The sequence below is a fragment of the Tasmannia lanceolata genome, unplaced genomic scaffold (genome assembly GCF_043159265.1).
Source record: "Tasmannia lanceolata isolate RefF3 unplaced genomic scaffold, GAP_Taslan_0.1 ptg000044l, whole genome shotgun sequence".
In the NCBI taxonomy this organism is placed as follows: Eukaryota; Viridiplantae; Streptophyta; class Magnoliopsida; order Canellales; family Winteraceae; genus Tasmannia; species Tasmannia lanceolata.
In genome coordinates this window covers 19,355,874-19,380,067 of record NW_027518721.1, presented here as the reverse complement: position 1 = coordinate 19,380,067, position 24,194 = coordinate 19,355,874, and the positions used below count along the sequence as shown (strand labels likewise).

The 24,194-nt window shown below is 37.7% G+C and overlaps 1 protein-coding gene across 2 annotated transcripts; it reads right to left on the bottom strand.

Annotated features, from left to right (window-relative positions):
- Positions 1 to 629: 629 nt before the first annotated feature.
- LOC143863601 (mRNA-decapping enzyme-like protein) lies at positions 630 to 19,533 on the bottom strand. 2 transcript variants are annotated; one of them, XM_077374316.1, is made up of 8 exons: positions 19,256 to 19,533; positions 19,127 to 19,167; positions 18,440 to 18,489; positions 12,945 to 13,089; positions 5,569 to 5,625; positions 4,019 to 4,142; positions 1,882 to 2,337; positions 630 to 847 (listed from the first exon to the last, which is right to left on the bottom strand). In XM_077374316.1, exons 1-8 carry the CDS (start codon positions 19,412 to 19,414, stop codon positions 791 to 793), a joined length of 1,089 nt encoding a protein of 362 aa, XP_077230431.1. In that variant the 5' UTR covers positions 19,415 to 19,533; the 3' UTR covers positions 630 to 790. The 2 variants fall into 2 exon arrangements, with proteins under 2 accessions (XP_077230431.1, XP_077230430.1); XM_077374315.1 differs by having other exon boundaries at positions 4,019 to 4,145; positions 19,256 to 19,532.
- Positions 19,534 to 24,194: the final 4,661 nt, after the last annotated feature.

The window sequence follows — 24,194 nt, the reverse complement described above, 5'->3', positions numbered from 1 at the left end:
CTTTGATAGATTGTATTGGATAAGTATCATTGTTTTTTTAATCCAGTCATTCAAAATCCTCATACAGGATAAGGTTAAAGAAATAAGGGAGAAAAAACAGGTAAATGATCCTCATTCCCTAGTTTCAATAAAGGCACTACACTATTTTAGTTTCAACTTTTTCTATCTAGCTGCTAAAGACTAGCCAATTCTTCTTAAGCTATCAACAACAGTCAATTAGATAAAGAGTTTATACAGTAAGAGGTGTAATTATCAAAATAAGGTGGTGCAGATATCATTCCCCCAAAAAAAATGTGAAACTTGATGTCGGGGATCACTTATCACCCACTTCTCACTAAAGCCTTCTCAAGCCTCTCCCTCTCCCACTCTAGCCCTCTCTCACCATATAGTAAGTTAATATTCCATTGTTAAAAAAATCAAGGTTGCCAAATATGGCCCAAGAAACTGGAAAAATTCTCACCCTGGTAGCATTGTGCCAAACAGGAACTCAACTTACTTGCTTTCTGAAGAGAATTCTGCCAATTCATGCTGATTTTCTATGTTCGATAATCAAGGCCACCCAGATAAGAATGCTCTCACCTTCCAAAATCACAATCCAAGCACAACATTTTCCACCACACCCATCACAATGGATAAAATGAAACTATATAACCACGGTTGTCCACTATCAAAGCCATGAAATCACAGAAGCTGCTATACAAGATTTTTTTTTCAAAGGTCAGCTGCTATACAAGAACTTGAATTACTCAAACTACAAAAATAAAACTCAGAAACCTCATCTTTTGCCTGATCATGAATAGTGAGCGTTCAGCATCTCTCGGTACACAATGTCGATGAAATGGTTATTCTATCAGAGAGTGAAAAGAGATTCAAAAAACAAGGTAACCATTAGATCCTCTTTTATTCAAAGTATGAAAAAAAACTTCAATAAAAAACAGTCCTAGACCTCATGCAATTGAAATTGAGAACTGTTTGAACATTTAAGTATCAGTGAAAAACACGTGTTGTTCATAGGAAATGAATGTCTGTTACAAAAGAGAAAAAATAGCTGTCAAGTTAATGGTTTGGTTCGCAAGTGTCTAGTGAACTCAGCTTGATGGATTTGGTTCTCCCCATTTTCACAGCATGTCACTGAGTTTTCAGCCATTGTTAATTTGATAGGGTTAATTCAGTAACAACTATGATACATTTTTAATTTTTTTAATGATAAAGATTACCACATCAAGCAATAGCTCAACTGGGAAGTCCTCCTTTGGCAATGATTTCTTATGTTTGATACTTGTAAGCTTAGGATACTTGGAATACTTTGTCCTTAAAGTAGATGAAGGGGCAATTACTAGGGGATATTAAGGGGTGGCTAAATGGGGGCAGATTAAAAGATCATTAAGTGAGGGGGGAGAGAGCAGAGAATACAAATTAATAGGTCAATATAATCAATTAAGAGTGAATTAGAGAGAGAACATATGGTTCACAAAGCACATAACATATGGTTAGTTATTCAATGGTGAACAAATTAGTTCAGTGTGTACCAAAACACCCTGGTTGAACAAACTTGGAAACATAGGAGAAATTCTAATCCCCCAAAAGATAAGATATTTCCATTGCTTTTCAGTTAGAATATACATTTCCAATTCTATGCATCAAAGAGCCTCTAGTTTAGTAGCCAGGAGACCCTGAAGACAAAATTACAATTACCGTCTTGGGCCCGAGACAGAAGAAAGAGGTCAGTATGTTTTGAAGGAATGTCTTAGCATAGTGCTTCCAATTATAATTGATGGAACTCATATTCTTAAGAAAAAGATGTATCCTCAACAAATTTGTCGTACAAAATATCAACAAGATAAAAGAAGAGAATAAAAAAGCAAGGCACAAAGACCATACCTGTGCAAGCCTCACCAGTGCATCGCGGACTCTGTCTCTTGAAATAACAGGTCCATATGTTGGAGTAGGAGTGAGAGATAGAGGCGGAGCGGGTGGTGGAAGGGGTTGAAGCATTGGGGTACCATAAGGGCGTTGCAGATTCACAGGAGGGAGAACTGGAGGAACAGTGGACATAGAAGATGAAATAGGGGGCATCATCAATGCAGAAGAAGAAGGAAGTGCGAAGAAGGAAGAGTGCTTTGCAAGATTAGTGGCATGATTGCTCCTGGTGCTAGAATCAGGATTATCCAAGAGGGGAATTAGAGGACTACGGGACATTGGCAAAGGAGATGGTATTTGCAACGCTGGTAAGGGAATGGCACTGGGTGCATGGAACGATAAAGACTGTTGTGCAGGAGACTGGTGTTGTTGCCCTGTAACAGCTACATTTGAAGCACTTCCCATACTCATTGCTGCCTGCAGAAAATTTGACCAGAAGAACCCTCACTGTTAGAAGCATAGTCGCATACTCTGTATTGGTGGGCAACAATAAGCAAGTTTGATGTAATGAAAAATTTAAGTGCAGAACAGGGGCAGTTGACATGAAGAGCAATTATGCAGATAAGTGCTATTTTGAATTAATGATAGATACATTTTCACAAACTTTCAATGCATTTCATTGCTGATTATTTGATGACATGGGCAATGAAGATCATGAAGGTAGTCATGGATGTTGAGACAAGTTTTGGAAGTTCTAAAGATTAGATTTGAAAAAACAAAAATAAAAAAGATAGTCATGCCAAAAGTGCATAATTTCTTAGCGTCAGATCACACAAAACAGCAAGACATTTATAAGTGAAAGCCTGTGTTGCATGGATTCTTTGCCCCCATGTGCGGGATCTGTGCCGACAGGTTTTGAAACGCGAATGGGACACATTCGGATTCTCTTAATAAAAACCCTAACATCTCAACCCTCCACCCTCAAAATTTTCATTAATATATATATATATATATATATATATATATATATATATATATATATATATATATATATATATATATATATATATATGAGAATAGAGTTCCTAAGGTGTCACCTCATATAGCTTATATGAGGTGGCGCTTAAAAACATAAGGGGCCTACTTTGTTTGGATGATCCAAAGCATTCATTTGATAGGCCCTCACATAGATAGGGTGTGCCCAAAAAATGACCTTCATAGGATCATCCTAACCCTTCCATTTGTGGAGGTTGAAATGGATGGGTATAAACCTCCATAAATTTCCCTATTTTTAACCTCCATAAATGGAAGGGTTAGGATGATCCTATGGACCTGATTTTTAGTAAGCACCATATCTATCTAAGAGCCTTTCAAATGAGTGGTTTAGATCACTCCAAAAATGTGGGCCCCTTATGTTTTTTGAGCGCCACCTCATATAAGCTATATGAGGTGACACCTTAGGAACTCTATTCTCTATATATATATATATATATATATATATATATATATATATATATATATATATATATATAAGACCGTACAATCAGAGAAGTGTTTTTGGTCGATCGACCAGATAACTTATGGAAGGCTATGAAATCTGTCCATTTTTTAATTTTTTTTTAAAAATTGAAATCTCTCCATTTTTATCCTCTACAAATTGAGGGGTTAGGATGATCCTATGAAGCTGATTTTTTGGGCACACCTATCTATGTCAGGGCCCATCAAATGAATGGTTTTGATCACCCAAACAATGTAGGCCCACTGTGTTCCTGACCGACAGAGCAGATAAGCTATCTGGTACGACGGAGAAGATAAATATAGCACCTACCCGTCCGCCCGCCACCGCCCCCACCCACCCCGCCGCCCACATTTAAATCTTTAATCTTTATTTAATAAAAATTATTGAACCCACAAATCTTACTTTTGGGGTTTTTGCCGAATCCGATATGCGAATCCAAATCCATGCAACACAGGTAAAAGAATATATTGGATAAAGCACAAACAACTCATGTTGAGGGTAACAACAGGCTTCAAGTCAAATGCTTACAGGAGCACATCAACTCAACTCAACTCAACTAAGCCTTTGTCCCAAACTAGTTGGGGTCGGCTAATGAATCCTTTAGAAATTTTTCATGAAGAAGGTTACAGGAGCACATACGCTAAAAAAATTCACAAACATATCATCCGATACATCTGTGACAGTAAGGGCAGATGATGACGATGGGTCCAGAGGTCCTTCCATCACTGCTAAAGTTGGAACTGCTTCAAGTTCCTCAAACTCGCTGCTGCATAAAAATGGTAAAGAGAAGTAAAATTAGGGCACGATTTGCCAGTGTAAGTCTGGAGAAATTAAGGATGCGATTAGATGACTATTTACAATCTGGCACAGGAAAACAAAAACTGAGAACTACATAGTGAAATGGTAGGCATGATACACCTTTCACATAGCACAAGTCCTCCAAAGTAAAAATAACAGAACGGAATTTTAGCCGCGGCCCGCAAGTACATATTAAGTGGGTATATACATTTGGCTTTCATGAAAAGAGAAGCAGCTCCTAGAACCAACAGACATACAATTAAAACAGCTTGAACCTCAGCCAGGAATTTAAGCGGGAACAGGTTGAAGAGGAAAGCAGAAAGATCAAATAATAATAGTCATGATACTTTTTTACCCCAGAATTTATCTAGGAACCCCGGCCAGCACCTTAAATTTTATTAATATGAGAAAAATAATAGTCATGACACTTGGGATATCAAATCTTTAAAAAAAATCACAGGCAAAAGGAAAGCACTGAACAGAAAAGTGAAAGAAAGTACAAAAGCTAGCCTAAAATCATTGAATTTTTTGAAAAATAAAATCACATCATATCAAACACTTTCCAAACAATACTGAGCTTCTAACCCACCCCCTATAGTCAACATTAGAAGCTGAGAAAATCACAAAAACCAGGCAAGGGCCTTTAAAATTTCAACACAAAATTTCAACACCAAAGCCATAAATTTATAATGATGGCACACCAAACTTCTAATCGCTGCTAACACTAAAATTCTATTTAATAGAAAACCTCATTTAGGAAACTAAACTTGCTGTTTCTCAGGAAATTTTAAATTCCTGTACAATGACCTTAGGTGACAATTTCGTTTCATTTCGGCCGAAACGTACTGGTTTCATTCGAAAACCGGAACGAAACGACGGAAATTTCATTTCGTAAAGTTTCTTGAACTCACAATGGAACCGGGTCATACCAATTACAAGTTATGCCAGATTGCCATGGTTTCCAAGTCAATGGGGCAACCAAAAGTTTTTTTTTTTTTTTTGGGGGGGGGGGGGGGGGGCGCATAAAATTTAGATAGTGTATGGTTTATGATGACAGTGTAATTTATGCAATGCAGTTATTAATGATGCAGCTTTCTGTGTCAGCATCTAATACCTATATTTCTATGTAAATATCATCGCATTTATCTAAAATGTGCAAAACTCTACAGCTATTATGCCCATTTTTTCCCATTTTCAATCAATTAATTAGACCTATTCCGGAAAATAGATTTTTCCCAATCCATGCACATGAACCTTTAGAAAGCAAAAACAAAAAATAACAAACTTTCAAGTTCTACAAAGTCAACATCAAAGGTCAAACAATCTGTAAAGGTATGAATACATGACTAATTATTGAATTAGCTCAATTAAGGAGAGAGATTAAATAATACCTTTTGCTTGAGGAAGCATTAGGCTTTGGAGGAATTTTGGAGAAAGCATTAAGTATCCTGCACGAGTAACATGCAAGTAGCTTAAAGCCAAAAAGTTCACCCAAGTTCAAAAATTCAACAAAAAGTTCATCCATGTTCAAAAATTCAACAAGAATACGCTTAAATTAAATTCAATATAAGATAAATAATGACGTGATTGACAAGCCACATATATGTAGGGAACCAGTTCACATCTGTGAAATGACATGTAAACATTAATTCTCGCTACCAAGGATTAATAATTACAAGCCAGGCTAAGCTCAGGTATGTTTGTTAGGTCTGAAATTGTGATCCATTCATTTAACTATTTCTTAAAGGTAAATAATAGTATCAGTTATCTATCTAAATAGAGAACTTATTTAAACAACAAACATACAGTATGCCAAAATGTCCATCTTCTCTTACAATAGATGCAATATCAACTACACCTAGAAGTGACTGCTTAAAAACAAATTTGAAAGAGTCAGATTTCCATCTTATCCCAAACATAACTTATAGGTCTAACATAGAGCCTTTGCAAAATGAAAATTGCTTGCAATAACAATTCACAAGCATAGTGACAAAAATTGTTCTCCAAAAATTTTCGGGACATTTTCATCTTTTCAGCTTTTTTCTTGGGATTTTTAGACCAATTTGGCTTTCTATGGTTTCTTCAAGTCAGATTATAAATATATCTTTGAAATGGGTGTGTGTGTGGGGGGGGGGGGGTGTTGATATTTTCTCTCTTCAGAAAATAGAAAAATAAGGAAGAAATTAAGGAGAAACAGGAGACCATGAATCATTGAAAGAGATTGAGAATATTCATGAAGCCAATAATAACCAATGTTTCAACATACAACACTTGCTAGTGAATTAATTATATTTAGTGAACGTAAATAAAAAGGACCTTCATATGGTTTTCATTGATTTGGAGAAAGCATATGATACGGTTCCTAGGAGTGTTATGTGGTGGGTCCTTTAAAGGAAAAAAGTGCCTACTAAATATGTTGATGTGATTAAGGAAATGTACGATGGGGCAGTAACTAGTGTCAGAACCACGGATGGCACGTCTAGTGAGTTTCCAATTAAAATAGGACTGCTCCAGGGATCAACTCTAAGCCCTTATCTTTTTACGCTAGCTATGGATGAGCTTACAGAGGGTATCCAGGATGAGGTGATGTGGTGTATGTTATTTGTAGATGACATAGTATTAATCGACGAAACCAAAGCAGGAGTAAATGCTAAGTTAGAGTTATGGAGAACTACTTTGGAATCCAAAGGTTTTAGACTGAGTAGAACTAAGACAGAATATATGGAATGCAAATTTAGTAATGTAAGGACGCGGGACAAGGATGTAGTAAATATGCTTGGACAAGAGGTACCTAAGAGGGATGTCTTTCGCTATCTTGGTTTAATTCTAAATAAGGAAGGAGAGATTGAAGATGATGTTAACCATAGAATAAGAGCAGGTTGATTGAAGTGGAAGCTTGCCTCAGGAGTTTTGTGCGACCGTAAAATTCCTACGAAGTTGAAGGGAAAGTTTTATAAGACAGATGTGAGGCCAGCCATGCTGTACGGCTCAGAATGTTGGGCCACCAAGAAGCAGCATGTGCATACGATGTGTAGCGGAGATGCGAATGCTTAGATGGATGTGTGGTCACACAAGGTTGATAGAATTAAAAATGAAAACATTCGTAAAAAGGTGGGGGTGGCACCAATTGAGGAGAAGATAAGAGAGCACCGCTTAAAATGGTTTGGACATATCCAACGTAGGCCTTTGGATACTCCGGTGAGAAGAGGCGACTCGTGCCAAATTGATGGAGTAAAAAGAGGTAGGAGCAGACCGAAAACAACTTGGGTAGAAACAGAGGGAAAAGACTTGATAGCTAGGAACATAACAGAGAACATGACCTTGGATAGGACATAATGGAAGAAAATGATCCAGGTAGAAGAACCCAACTAGAGCCAGGATTAGAGCCGGGTAGATTCCTTTCACCTTCTTCATGAAATTTTTCCGAAGGATTCATTTAGCCGACCCCAACTTGTTTGGGACAAAGGCTTTGTTGAGTTGAGTTGAGTTGAGTTGAGTTCAGTGAACATGAATAAACTCAATAAACTAAGTTGCTAAAGTAATAAAGTTAAATCGTAAATTCTATAGAATTTACACAAACATTAAAAACTAAACGTCTCAAACTTTCAAAACAGCCATCATACAAAAACAAGGGTCAGAATAAATCCCACGGCCTTTGTCATAAAGGGGACAATGCGAAGTTCTCAAATGACGTCAAACAAACCCCTAAAAGCTTTAGTATACCCATTCCACGCTAATTATAAGCACAATTAGGGCTTAAAGGCCCTTTTGAAAATATAAATTCCAAATTTGAACCTTCCATTGGGGTGGTAATAAAATATCCGAACTCTTAACCCCGAATCTGTAGGGAGATTAGCAACATTAACCTCCCCACGGTCTCGCTTTGAGCAAGATTGTGATACCTCTTTATTTCAAAATCACATAGTTTTGTTGGAGTTCTCCATGACCTCGAAAATTATATAATTATATTTGGTTTAAGAAAAAATATAACTATAATAATATCAAAGAATCAATAAGCACGCAAAAACAAGTACTTAAAATAAAGCTTGAAACCAAAAAAGTAATAATGCCTCGTAAGTCCGTAACAAAAATTTTACATTTTATTCTTGAATTATTTGCTCATAAAAATTTAAATTACATTTTTTTGTACAGTAAATATTAACTGTTTAGTTTCACAAAACATCATACGAAACAAACAATAAGATAAGAAATTGATATGTAATTATAAAGGCACAGAGTGACAAAACCTATCAAGAATATATTTAAATATTAAATAATAAACAAATTGAAAATCGACATGCCAACATATTTTTTTCAACAATATTAATTCAAAGGGAGATTTGTTTTTGCCCCCCTGTAGGATAATGCCCCCCCCCCCCCCACACGTGAATTGTGGGCTGAATTTAACGCTTTAAAATGTCAAATCACGTCAAAAGGTGGGCGCATTCTCCTACAGGCAGGTGAAAAAATCATCGCCCTAATTTAAATTGGCACAAATCAATCATAAAACAATTAAACAATAAAAAAAATTGAGAGAAGGAATCAAGAGAAATCCCAAATTCGCCAAATCAAAAGAGGGATCAGTATTCGTAAATCTTGACTTTATTGCTACTAGGTATTGGTGCCACCGCGTATGGTCGTCCATCCTTGGGATGAATAATAATTTGGTTATATTGATTAAGGACGCATTCAAAGCCGCTAGGAATTGGGCGATCAAGTATATCTTTAATCCTGCACCTAGCCCTCATTATGATGAAAAACTTCCTGCATCACATAAGCAAATCTCCAAGGGAAGCCCTTCTACTCTTTCACCCAATGGACGACATTAAGCGAATTACCCACAACAATCAAGGAGCCACGACCGCGCTCGATGAGGAGGATTCACATCATTACCGCAAGGATTTCCACCTCATTGGAGTCCGTCAGTCGAATGGGCTTCCTAAACGCCATGTAATCGAGTTGTTGTGGCCTCTAATGATGCCAACAATCCCATCTGAACTAGGGAACTAGGGTTGCCTAAGCTGAAACTTTCAAAGTGAAGCTTAATGGCCCCAAGAGAAGGTGACCAATGAAGAGAGGGTCGATTGGGTGTGGTCCACAGGGAGTGGCATGCATGAACCACATCCCACGTGGCCCGAAGAATTGTATCCAAAACACTACTGACTCGTTCTCACACACGACCCATCACACCATGGAGAAAATGGCATGGAACTTCGCATGCACTAACCTCAAAACCCTTTTTGAAAACCCTCATGTTCTTCTCCTGCCACACCAACCACAAGGAGATCGAGGGAATATTTTGGAGAGGAGGGATTTGCATGTCGAATATACATGCTTGAGGTTCGTAAGCATATGGGTATTGTAGACGTTAATTAGAGGTAAGGGAGGATGATTGTTTGGTTTAGTTAATTGAGGAAGTAACGTGTAGATGAGGAAACTGATTACATCCTACAACAGTTGGGTAAGTTATAGAAAGGTTATAGTCCTTGATTTGGGGTAGATGAGGTGCTTTGGAGGATGAATAGTTTTATTGGCTATCTGTATCTAGGATCCTCTCTTCTATTGCAGGCTATATTACCTAGATATGGATATACATATCCAATACTTGGCTCGTCCAACCCGGCAGCGTTCATGAGTCGCTTGTTCAATTGTCCCTCGCAGAGACGGTTGAGAAGTGCCATGCAGGTGCCCCCCTCCCGATTCTTTCTTTCTCACGGTCCTACCCCTAGAAAGGCTCCCTAAATAAATGGATCAAAAAAGGGGACTTCTGCAACGGGCTATGCCACCAATGACTTATGACACAATCGTCTTCTGGCTGAGCCCCCGTTCTCCTCAATATATGGAGACAAAATGCAGGATTGGTGCCAATAGTTCATCATTGAAGAAAAGACTCATCGAGATGGGATCACTAACTAATACTAATGTAATTGAAACGAATTGTCTTCCTTGTATACTCCCCCGGTTATGTTGCTACCACGGGCCGCACATAATCAAGCAGATAATATAGATATCCCTTCAAGATAAGGGATCTGATATGCTTTTGTATCGTGCGGGTAAGGATCGTCAAACACAGGATGTCGTAATACAATTCTAATACTAACTCAACTCAACTCAACTAAGCCTTTGTCCCAAACTAGTTGGGGTCGGCTAATGAATCCTTTAGAAAATTTTCATGAAGAAGGTGAAGCTGTGAAAGAATCTACCCGGCTCAAATTGACTAAGTCTAATCCCAATGGATCATTTTCTTCCATTCTCTCCTATCCAAGGTCATGTTCTCTGTTATGTTCCTAGACATCAAGTCTTTCCTCACTGTTTCTACCCAAGTTGTTTTTGGTCTGCCCCTACCTCTATTTATTCCATCAACTTGGCACGAGTCACTTCTTCTCACTGGAGCATCCAAAAGCCTACGTTGGATATGCCCAAACCATCTCAAGCGTCGCTCTCTCATCTTCTCCTCAATTGGTGCCACCCTCACCTTTTTACGGATGTCTTCATTTTTAATTATATCTAACCTTGTGTAGGCGAACATCCATCTAAGCATTCCCATCTCCGCTACACTCATCTTATGGACATGCTGCTTCTTGGTGGCCCAACATTCTGAGCCGTACAGCATGGCTGGCCTCACAGCTGTCTTATAAAACTTTCCCTTCAACTTGGTAGGTATTTTACGGTCGCACAGAACTCCTGAGCATGCTTCCACTTTCACTTGGTGGGAATACAATTCTATTACTAAATTAGGAAAAAATTTGTCCTTGCCAATTTCAAAATTTAATCAATCATATTATAATAGAAAATGATAGAGAAAATAAAACTGAATGAACAATGTTGAATTTATCTAGTCAGACATGAATGATGGTACTATAATATTACCTACCGAATAAATAGACTATGACATTCGCTAATCTAAATAAAGAGAAAAATAAATCTGTTAAAAGTACAATGAAAGAAGAATAGTCACATAATATCACCTAAGATGTAGAATAGAGGGAAGACACTTCAAAACCCCATAGCCTAGTTTGAAAGTTCAAAGGACCAAAACTGTACCCCTGATCAATTTGAGTAACCGAGAGTTTATGTAAGAGATGGGGACTATCGTAAATTCTAAATTTTAATTTTTAGGTGTCTTTTAAGTCCGTTAAGTTATAGCAGGCGTACCACAATTTATTCCCACTAATATCACTTGGTTTCTGAGTTATGAGCGTTTTAAATAGGCCCGACATATGTATTAAGTGAATTTTAAGTGGGTATAGTCATTAGAGGGTAGTTTAGTCTAAAAGCGTCAAGTTTTGTTTAGGGTTTTAGAACTTTCTAGTTCTCTTCTTTTTCTTATATATTGTTAGCCTCATGGACCTTAATTTGATAGCTAAGATGATGGAAAGATGAAAGAAAGAAGATTTGAAGTTCTCTTGTGTAGATGTGATGTCTACTCTTAGCAAAGCTATGATGCCTTGATCTTTCCTAAGGTGTGAAGCATCGGGATTTTTTTTTTTTTGAATGGCAAATAGATGCATTAGAAAACAGGGACCGAAAAAGACCCTAAGAAAGATGTACAACAGAAAACAAAAAAAAACAAAAAAAATTTCCACTAACAACTGAGGAAGAAAATCGAACAGTTCGAGGCTTTTTCTTTGTCGGAATTATTAGTGTGATTCAAGCATAATCTTCTTCATTCATTTTTGGTGCGATGTCAAAGCTTCTCTGGTGAGATGCCAAGAAAAACTCTTGATAGGATACCTTGAACAAGTATCTTGTTTCCCTTACAATCTAGATTTCTTTTCTTCTCTTCTCTTCTTGGTTTCTTCTACACATACTATTTGTTCGGGAACCGAAACATATTCCTTTCCCTTGCCTAAATCCTCAAAACCATAAATTTTTTCTTGTTTTATCCATCCCATCTCAACCTAAAGCCCATGTCCCTTAATCTTTCTCAAAACCCTTGCCTACACCTTCCTGACATACGTCTACAGCTTCCTGACATACCCGACATACGTCTGTAGTTTTTCGGCATGTCTGCACCCTTCTAAACCTACCAAATCTAGTAGAAATATTTTTCCAATCCCATAACATAGTTTAGGAAAAGAAACCCTTTTTTGACATATGTCTACACTTCTAAACCTACCTGAAACCTGGTATAAATATCTTTCCAATCCCATAACAAATTTTAGGAACCAAAACCCTAATTTTCACCAATCCTTTTCACCCCTAACTCCATTCGATAGATACACCCTACATCAGAGTTGGTATCAGAGAGAAATATTAGTTCAACCTTCGATCATCCTACATTAGTAAGTGCAATGAGGAACATAATTCTTTTTTTATTTTTTCAAGAATGTGAGCATAATTCTTTTAGATAATAGTACTGAAGCCCTCCATTATCAATATTAATGGGTTCTCCATAAAAAGGTATGCTGATTTTAGGAGCAGTAATGAATTAAAACTGTACTCATTAATGCATATTCTGTTTAGTTGACATAAATACAATCAATAAATTGAAGAAGTATGTAATCAAATAATTAAGGTGCTTTTTTCTGAAAGGTATTATTGCGGTGTTTTTACAATTATTCTTCAGCTTCAACCATTAATCAGCAACCAGATGATGTCTCCTCAAGTTTCTCGAGTTTGCCATTTCATATAAACTAAATAGATAACGCTCTCAATCTTAGAAGACAAATAGTAGATAGGCTGAAAGGCATATTTGCAACAGCACTCTAAACCTTAAAACACAAATGCTATATAGGCTGAACAGCATATTTGCAACTGCTTTTACCTGGTAAAAAGATTTGCAACCTCTTCACATTCATTTGAATTGTAAAACCAAATACCATTAACTTCTTGGGCTGCGTTATGGTATAATAAGTATGGAACCTGGACATCGTACTCAAAATCTCCCAAGAGATTCTCCACGAGATTATCTGTATAGAGATATGTGGACATTCCTAAGTACAAACATGGATAGATACAAGCCTACAACATGCATACGAAGGAAGCATATTGGGACATTCCTGAGTACAAACATGGAAAGATACAAGCCTACAACATGCAAACGAAAGAAAGCATATTTTGAAATTTAAGGCAGCATTGCAGAAAGTGATCAATCTGATGTCACAAACAAGAGGTCCGATATCATGCATGTAAAGCATTCAAATAAAATTTTGAAAAAATGCATGTAAAAGATTGAAAGTGCCAACAGTAGCATTTGAAGTAAAAACATAAGCAGCAGTCAGCATTCCCCCACAGTTCCGAAGTCAGTTCTAAAGCTTTATATGCATGGGAGAACTATGACACAACTACATAATATACATTAAATTTTAAACCCCAGGCAATGATTGAACTGCTTTTTTTTTTTTTTGAATCATTAGTTAAATTCCTGTGATGATTTTGAATTTTCAGATTCTAAGAGAACAAAGAAACAAAACTGGTATTTTTTATTTTTTGAATGGTAGAAAAATTAGAATGACTGAAGAGCATTTACAGTATCATTTCAGCTGTTGAGGCCACAAATGACATGCAGAGGGAAGTTGTAACTTGATCAAATGGTAGAATGGCCACAATAAAATTAAAAAAATCCAGTGAGGCACTGCAACCACAACTTGGATTCCCTAATCCTGATCACCAAAGATGTTGCAAGGAAGAATTTCCTAACTAGTTAGAAGGTAGAAAATCCCTGCCACAGTAAATCGTATGCCTAGGCAGCTGGTTACATTTTTAAAAGGCACTAACAACTACCTTCTACAGGTTGACTGCCATATCAATCACCAGCTTGGAAACTGCATTTTGAAGATGATGTATTCCACTCTGCATTAAAGGGTAGGTGAGCAATCGATTTAGAAGGAGTGAAGGTGAAGACAAATTTGGGTAATTCATGAAAATGAAGACAGAAAACCTTGAATGCAAAAACAAGCATGAACCGCTATCACAATATTAATGATGAAAAATACACATCACTAAGATACATCCCATTTCGCCCTGCTATGTTGACCCCTAATCGAACTGGCTTTGTTTAGCTGTCACATCCTGGATGATGAGCTAATGGATAACAGAGCCAATGACACATCATAGAGAATTTTATGGGGGAGCTTAGCTATCAAGATAGGCAATGCAAACGGAGTTCATGAACAAGCCTATCTCGTTTTAAGAGAGGCGGTAGAAACAAACGCTCAGACTTGACCATATAGATATCTTCATGACTTCATGAATTTTCCTTTCAGAAAGGTGGTTTTGACGTCCATCTGCCGAATCTTGTAATCATAATGTGTAGCTATTGCCAATAAAATCCGGATGGACTTTAGCACGGCCACTGATGAAAAGGTTTCCCCGTAGTCAATACTAGCCTTTTGACTATAGCCTCTTGCCACTAGCCTAGCTTTGAAGGTCTCTACATTTCCGTCATGGCCCTTCTTCCTCTTATAGATCCAATTGCACCCAATGGGCTTAATACCCACTAGTGGATCTACTAGAGCCCAGACCCTGTTGGAATACATCGAGTCCAACTCAGATTTCATTGCGACTAACAAGCTGTTCGCATCTATGTTCGACCTCACCTCCTTGTAGTCATGGTTTCAAATTTCGGTTCCGGAATGCGTTTTGGTCATCACCGAAATCAAAATTTCGGTTAAAATCCGATGAAATATAATAAACTAATATTTGATCTCATACGAAATTTTGGCCGAAACATGACAATTTCGGCCGAAATTTTGAAGTTTTGTTTTTCCTGAAATTTCATCCTAAATTTAAGGATTTTCACCCTAAAAATCTTGATTTTCTTTATTATTTAATATTTTTCCCAAAATTCCGGTAATTTTGGTGAAAATCCTTAAATTTAGGACAAAATTTCAAGAAAAACGAAACTTCAAAATTTCGGCCGAAATTTTGTCACATTTTGGGTATAACTGATTTCAGATTTCGGTCCCGAAATTTCAGATTTCGGTCGAAATTTTAAACCATGCTTGTAGTTCAGGGAGTCCATCTCGACCCCGCCAGACACCATGCTATAAGCCTTGCCAACAAGGTCATATTTTGCCCTTAGGTTCTGCATCCAAGGTAACCATATCCCTCTCGCATGCGTTCTGGATGAACTCTTCTTCCAAGAACGTGGCATTCCAACTCACAAAACAGTTTTGCTCGCCTGATTTATAAAAATAATAACCCCTAGTCTCCTTGGGATATCTGATAAATACACACCTCTTGGTCCTCGTCTCCAACTTATCGGCGCCTATCTTTTTCACATGGGCTGCACAATCCCAAATCCTCAAAAGAGTCAATGCGGGTTTCCTACACGTCCATATCTCATATGGAGTCCTAGGCACAACTTAGTCGGGACTCGGTTGAGATCGTAAAGCGTTATTTCTAAGGCATAGCCTCATAGAAACAATGGTGCATTGGCAAAGCTCATCATCGAACGGACCATGTCCAACAAGGTCATATTTCTCCTCTCTGCTACATCGTTGTGCTGATGTTGCAAGAGTCCACTAAGAGACTCATCATCAAACGGACCATGTCCAACAACGTCATATTTCTCCTCTCTGCTACATCGTTGTGCTCTGGTGTTGCAGGAGTCCACTAAGAGACGATCCCACTCACCCGTAGGTAGTCCCCAAACTCACTCGAGAGGTACTATCCACCTCTATCAGGGCGGAGAGCCTTAATGCTCTTACCAGTATGGTTCTCTATTCATTCTTGAACTCCTTAAACTTTTCAAGGGTCTCATACGTACTTCGCATTAAGTACAGGTAACCATACGTTGAATGGTCATCCTTGAAAGTCAAGAAGTAGATGAACCCTCCTCTTGCAGAATGAGACAGGGGTCCACATACGTCATCCTAGCCGATAAACTTTTTGTCCTTCCACCTCTGCCCTTCATGGGAACCTTGGTCATTTTACCCTGCAAACACGGCTCACAAATTGGGTAGGGTTCCACTTGGATCGAGTATGGTTTGAACTTTGAAGTACTTCAATTGCAAAATTTTACCCATCAAGCTCCTATGGTTCCAAGAATCACCCACAAACCTTAGGGTTCACACCACTTCATCACTTCATGTCATGTCTCTCTACCATGATATCCCTCTCTCTTCAACATTCCTTTGATTGACTCTGTGATGGGCCAACCCACTTTTTTTCTGAGTGGACCCACCCACTTTGTTTCCAACAACCAACGGCCTGCTTCGCCAAGAATGACACACTTAACTCCCAAAGGCTACTGAACTTCTGCTTGTGTTGCCTTGGTGGTCACCAGCTAAATTTTCATCCTTCATTTGCACGTCGCCCCTTCCATCCTTAATGAGAAAATCTTGAAATTGTTTGAAAGTTGTGATGTCTATTGCTATCTTCGACCCAAGGATTTAAATGTCGGTTTCAATGTCGGTTTCGGCAACCACCAAAACCATATTTTGGTTTCAGTGAAAATTTTGACCGAAATCATGTAAAACCTTCATAAAATTTTTGGTTTTTTTCTAATTTCTACTATAAAATCCCAGTGGAAATATCAGCGATTTCAGTGGAAATCTTTAAATTTCGGTGGTAATTTTTAAAATTTCAGTAGAAATCTTTCATATTTCGGTGGAAATTTTGTAAATAAGGGTGAAAACAGAATTTCTAATGAAATTCCAGCTCAGTTGAAATTCCGGCGAAATCCTATATTTTTCTGATTCAATGTACTTTCAGTTTCGGTCCAAACCGACAACGAAATATTTTGGCCAAAATTTCTGATTTCGGCCAAAATTTAAAACTATGCCTCAACCTTCTCTGAAGCATTTAGCAGTGAAACCTAAAGAGACCACTTTTCCCAGTATATAAAGTCAATCATAGGTCTATGATCCAATTGCATCAATTTTGTTGCAAACACTATGCTTCAAGAAGAAACCCGACCATACCTAAAAAATTGAATTCCATCACTCCTTTCCAGGTTTTCAAAGATTGTATCATGAGTTTGCACTGAAATCTCTAAGTCAAAAAGAATAATTCCATCAATAGGGCAAAACTGACTCATAATTCATGGCGAGAAACACTAACGACTCATAAAATCTACCATTTTTTGCTGAAGAAAAATAGGCCTCTAGATTCCATTCGCATATTTCTTTGGTTCTCAGCATCCACCAATGAAAAATTGCCCAAGCAAACAAAGAATCTCCGCAAAAGGAAAGAAAACCCAGAGATGAAGGCGTAAATGCAAAGGACCTCCTCTAGAGTTTCAGAGAGAGAGAGAGTGTGTGTGTGTGGTTTGGGAGGAAGAGGAAAGCATAATTACATGTTGAGTCAATCATTTCCATGCAACTAATTATTTTCTTACTCGCTCAACATGTTAACTATCATATTAAATTCACAACCTGAAATTAGTTATAAATTAGGGAATCAAGGGTTTGGGATGGGATGCTCAAGTTGTAGGACGAGTATTTTGATTTTTTCCTTTTGTTCTAGGTAGTGCAGTACTGCAGTTAGCCTTTTGTTTTTGTTTTTGTTTTTTTTTTTGAATGGCTGAAGATTTCAGCCTTTTGCTTTTCTCTCTCCAGTTTTCAATAAAAAATTATAATTGATTTGGAAAAAATAGTTATACATTTCATTATTACAGTTCAATACCTTTACATCTCAATACTGTTCTTACCCTATATGTTTGGCAACCATTTAGGCACCTAAGCAGGACTTGTCGCTTATTAAAGCATTAAATACCTTGATTGCAATACTATTGTTGGTGCCCTAAGCTTATCTAATCCAGTTCCATCCCCAGGCAAAACCATTTGTTTGCTCTTTATATTATAGGCTATGATTTCACCATAATGCATTAGAAAGACATCCCATACAAAGGCTTCAACAATAAAATAACAGAAATAAAATTAGGGAAATGATAACAACATTACCATGTGTTGATAATAGCGTTCCTCCCCTAACAAAAAAACTTTTTGTAAGTAATAAAAACTTTTCTGATTGTCTGTCTTAGCTTTTTGGGAATTGGACTTTCGTAGTTAGTTAAAGAAGTGTAAAATAAAGAATTAAGTGCATTATAAAAAAAAAAAATTTAAAAAGTTTTCATAGTGTGCATTATAAAAAAAGAGTGCATTAGAAAAGTTTTCATAAAGAAAAGAGTCAATTATAAAATAAGATTTTCATAAAGAAAAGTGTCCATTAGAAAGAGTGCAGCCATTAAAAAAATAAAGAAAAAGCGCATTATCAAAAAGAGGGTGCAGATATCATTTCCCTGAGACTATTGATCCCTTAAAACAGAACAAAAAGAAAGAAATTAATGATCCAATAGAGAGCAAGAATCCAAACCTGTGCTGCGCCGGTTCATGACAATGAACTGGAATCGAGGTTGAGTATTCCTGCAAAAATACCATGATTTCTGTATAAAATTAGACTCTCTAGCATAACTATATGTGTGTGATGAGCACAATATAAAGCAAGACAGTGCACTGTCAGGACGATTGTAACCGTCCAATCAGAGACGTTCTTGTGTCATAAAGGCAACCAAGAGTGGGGCCCGAACCACGAACAGTTCAGACCTATGAACAGACTATCGATATATGCAATGCATGAGAGCTGCACCATAATATGGTGAAACAAGTTGCATTGAATCACTGCTAAAATTGAAACTATAAAAAACCAAACCCTAAAACCCAAAATTCCCAAAGATCAAACAAAAACCATTGCTCGAACTGCAAACATCAAAACCCTAACCCTAAAGTCCAAATTCCGAAATTCCTAACCAAATCAAGCGAAAAAAGGAGGCCAAACAAAATCAAAATAAGAAAATTGGCGAATCAAACACGCATCTCATTACGAAATACCAGAATTTAGGTTATTAAAAAACCCTAACCCCAAAGTCCAAATTCCGAAATTCCTAACCAAATCAAGCGAAAAAAGGAGGAAAAACAAAATCAAAATAAGAAAATTGGTGAATCGAACACGCATCTAATTACGAAACACCAGAATTTAAGTTATTAAAAACGAGAACCTCACCTTTTAACAACGAAGAGAGAACCTTCCACATCCTTGCGACTCTGCAAAATTGAAAAAATAATAATGAAGAGATTGGCAACAAAATAAGAGAAAATAGAGTAAAAAGGATATCTGAAATGGAGAACAAACCCATTGACTGAGCTCAATGTTGAATTGGTAGAGGGCAACATGGGATGCAGTGATGAGAATCTCTTCGATGAAAGGATCGATCCTTTGAAGGACGGTGAGATTCAAGACTTTCGTGCTCTTATGGTCCAGATTCGGCGTCAATTTCCCGCTTTGCAACATTTTTTTCTCGAGGCGAAAAACCCTAACCCTAACCCTAACAGTGGAATCGCTTCCTTAGTTCCTTCTCATGCAAGTATGTTGAGCTCTCTTCTCGTCTTATTAGAGCGACAGAGAGAGAGAGAGAGAGAGACGAAAATGCCCTCTTGGCTCTTGATTCTTGATCTGGCTGTTTAGACGTGGAGAAAGTTTTTTCTTGAAAAATGCCCGAGAGAGAGAGAGAGAGACGAAAATGCCCTCTTGGCTTTTGATTCTTGATCTGGCTGTTTAGACGTGGAGAAAGTGTTTTTCTTGAATAATATTTTTTCTGAAAAGTTCTATTGGATTTTCTTTTCTTGAAATTTTTTTTTTTATGATGATGTCACTCCAAATAAGCCGTAAGTTTATCATTTCCCTAGAAATCATAGAGTTGGAAAAAAAGTTTTAAGAAATTTTTTTGGGAAAAAGACACTTAGACCCTTGTGGTTTCTATTAACCCCAAAAGTTTAAAAAGTTACAAGTAGACCCAGAGGTTTCAAAACGTGACAAGTACACTGTCCGTAAGTTTAACCTGACGGAAAGACTAAAACTAACTATAGTTAATATTTTGAGGACAGAAATACCCTCATTTGCAGAGGGATTAGGATTACGCCATTTCCGGCCGCCGCCGTCATCCCTCAGGCCACCTCCTTCGTCGCCACCTTCGGCCTCCGCCGCCCTCGCCATCTCCGGCAACCGCCGTCACCTCCACTACAGACAATTGAATCCCACCCCATGGTTACATCAAACCCACATTTTAAGAAAAAAAACTTTGATAAAAACAAAAAAATAAAGCCCTAAAATATTAGGGCTTTTGTGCAAATCATTATAATGATGTGAATGAAGACAAATAAAACTCCTAAATGGAAGGTTTATGTTGATAAATCAACAAGGGTTTGAATCAAACCCCAACTTTTAGTTTTCAAGTATGAAAACCCTAATTTTCATTTGGGAAGACGAGGGCATTTTGGTATTTTCCCCCACGCCGTCAGCTCCGTCCCGTTAAAAAAACCCAATGAAACCACAGGGGGTCTACTTGTAACTTTTTAAACTTTTGGAGTTAAGTTGAATGTGTCAGAAACCACATGCGGTTAAGTGTATTTTTCCCAAAAAAAAATTTATGAGAAATATTTTCGTGCAATCCAAACATGGCCTAAAGGCAAAAAAGATAAACAAAAATAAGACGAATGATAAACTAAAGGGCGCCGTTGCAAAAAAAAAAAAAAAAAAAAAAAAAAACCCTACAAGGCCGCCCCTATTGGTCCAGCTCATCAAAGTTCATTTATAAGGGCAGACAAATTTAAAGGAACAATAAAATGCACTTTGTTGAGATGAACCAATGGGGGCACACATGTATATGGTATTTTGCAACGGTACGCTTCAGTTTATCATTCCTCCAAAAAAAAATCTTAAAAATGAGCATTAGTGGAAACTAGGGGTGCAACTTGGGTCAGGTTTTACCCGACCTGCATCGACCCGACCCGAAAATAGCATGGGTCGGGTTTACAAATCATGGGTCTTAGGTAGGGCCGGGTTTAAGTTTAAAAACCCGGCTCAATCTTGGGTAGGGTCGGGTTTAAAGAAAAAAGCAACTGAAACCCGACCCGACTTATGTAGCTGTACTCAAGGTTTTAAATTTCGGTTTCGATACCGATTTCGGAGCCCACCGAAATTTGGTATTTCGTCTCAAAATATCGAACTGAATTTCCGAAATTTTGGACAGAAATTCGGAAATTTCGGATTTTGGCCGAAATTTAAAACCATGGTTGTACTATAACATTTTTAATTAGGGAAAATTATTAAAAAAAATGCAAAGTTTATGCTAAATTGTGAACAAAGGGTGGACATTTCAAATCTATAAAAAATGGCTGTCATGTACGAAAATAGACCATTTAGGACGAAAATACCCCCCCCCTTTGCAATTTCACCTACCACCTTTTCTTTTCTTTCTTCTTCCCCAAGCAAGTTCCAACGTGAGAAACAGCCATTGCCAATACCTGGGTTGATGAAAAACAGTCATTGCCAACGTAAAAAACAGCCATTGTTCTTTGGGAAAAAAAATGGGAAATGTTATCCGCACTACGGTATTTTGATGAGGACACTCCTCACTTTATTAAAAGTACTGTATGGCCCGCACCATAGGATGATCCAAACCGTCCATTAGATGGGCCACAGCCTAAATCGGTTGTGCCCCAAAAAGCATTTCCATAGGTTGATCCTAACCCTCCGATCAGAATGTTAGAGGGTTGATCCTAACCCTCTATAGATCGGAGGGTTAGGATCAACCCATGGAAATGATTTTTGGGACACAACCCATTTAGGCTGTGGCCCATCTAATGGACGTTTTGGATCATCCTATGTGGGGGCCATACCATAGTTTTAATTAAGTGAGGAGTGCCCTCATCAAAATACAGTAGTGTAGACAACATTTCCCCAAAAAAATACCATTACTTACTAAACTACTTGGGTGATAAACATAGCTTCAAGTATGTCTAAATTATGGTTCCAAGAGTGATACTTGTGATGGGGACATTCTAATAGTATGAAATTGGTTTTGAAACTGATCATGAGTGTTTTAAACCTTTGGAACCATTACATAGGCCCCGGAACCACTAGGGAGCCATATTATAGTTGTTCCGAGGTGTTAAGTGGTTCGAAGAGTCTAAATTATGGTTCCAAGAGTGCTACTTGTGATTGGGACATTATAATAGTATGAAATTGGTTTTGAAACTAATCATGAGTGTTTTAAACATTTTTGGAAAAATTACATAGTCTCCAGAACCACTTGGGAACCATATTATAGTTGTTCTGAGGTGTTAAGTGGTTCCAAGAGTCTAAATTATGGTTCCAGGAGTGGTACTTGTGATGGGGACATTCTAATAGTATGAAATTGGTTTTGAAACTGATCATGAGTGTTTTTAACCTTTTGGAACCATTAGATAGGTTCCGGAACCACTACATAGGCTCCGGAACCACTTGGAAACCATATTATAGTTGTTCTGAGGTGTTAAGTGGTTCCAAGAATCTAAATGATGGTTCCAAGAGTACTACTTATGATTGGGACATTCTAATAGTATTTTGAAACTGATCATGAGTGTTTTAAACCTTTTGGAACCATTACATAGGCCCCGGAACCACTTGGGAACCATATTATAATTGTTCTGATGTGTTAAGTGGTTCCAAGAGTCTAAATGATGGTTCCAAGAGTACTACTTGTGATTGAAACATTCTAATCGTATTTTGAAACTAATCATGAGTGTTTTAAACCTTTTGGAACCATTACATAGGCCCCGGAACCACTTGGGAACCATATTATAGTTGTTCCGAGGTGTTAAGTGGTTCCAAGAGTCTAAATGATGGTACCAAGAGTGCTACTTGTGATTGTGACATTCTAATAGTATTTTAAAACTGATCATGAGTGTTTTAAACCTTTTGGAACCATTACATTGGCTCCGAAACTACTTGTGAACCATATTATGTTCCGAGGTGTTAAGTGGTTCCAAGAGTCTAAATGATGGTTCCAAGAGCGCTACTTGTGATTGGGACATTCTAACAGTATTTTGAAACTGATCATGAGTGTTTTAAACCTTTTGGAACCATTACATAGGCTCCAGAACCACTTGGGAACCATATTATAGTTGTTCCGAGGTGTTAAGTGGTTCCAAGAGTCTAAATGATAGTTCCAAGAGTGCTACTTGTGATTGGGACATTCTAATAGTATTTTAAAACTGATCATGAATGTTTTAAACATTTTACAATTATTTCATAGGCTCCGGAACCACTTGGGAACCATATTATAGTTGTTCCGAGGTGTTAAGTGGTTCAAAGAGTCTAAATGATGGTTCCAAGAGTGCTACTTGTGACTGGGACATTCTAATAGTATTTTGAAACTGATCATGAGTGTTTTAAACCTTTTGGGACCATTACATAGGCTTCAGAACCACTTGGGAACCATATTATAGTTGTTCCGATGTGTTAAGTGGTTCCAAGAGTCTAAATTATGGTTCCAAGAGTGCTACTTGTGATGGGGACATTCTAATAGTATGAAATTGGTTTTGAAACTGATCATGGGTGTTTTAAACCTTTTGGAACCATTACATAGGTTCCGGAACCAGTTGGGAACCATATTATAGTTGATCCGAGGTGTTAAGTGGTTCCAAGAGTCTAAATGATGGTTTCAAGAGTGCTACTTGTGATTGGAACATTCTAATAGTATTTTGAAACTGATCATGAGTGTTTTAAACTTTTTGGAACCATTACATAGGCTTCGGAACCACTTGGGAACCATATTATAGTTGTTCTGAGGTGTTAAGTGGTTCCAAGAGTGGTTCCGAGGTATTAAATGTGGTTCCCTAGTGGTTCTGAGGTATAAAATGTGGTTCCGTAGTGGTTCCGGGGTATAAAATGTGGTTCCCTAGTGGTTCCAAGGTATAAAATGTGGTTCCGTAGTAGTTCCGGGGTATAAAATGTGGTTCCTTAGTGGTTCCGAGGTATAAAATGTGGTTCCCTAGTGGTTCCGAGATACACAGTGGGCCCACATTGTTTGGATCATCCAAGGCGTTCATTTGATGGGCCCTCACATATATAGGGTGTGCCGAAAAAATCAGCTCCATCGGATCATCCTAACCCTTCAATCTGAGGACGTACCATCGGCTGCTAGCCCTACTCGGAAGTCCGAACAAAATTTCGGACTTCCGACCAACTTTTTTCGATCTATAGAGGGTTAGGATCAACCCTCTAACATTCTGATCGGAGGGTTAGGATC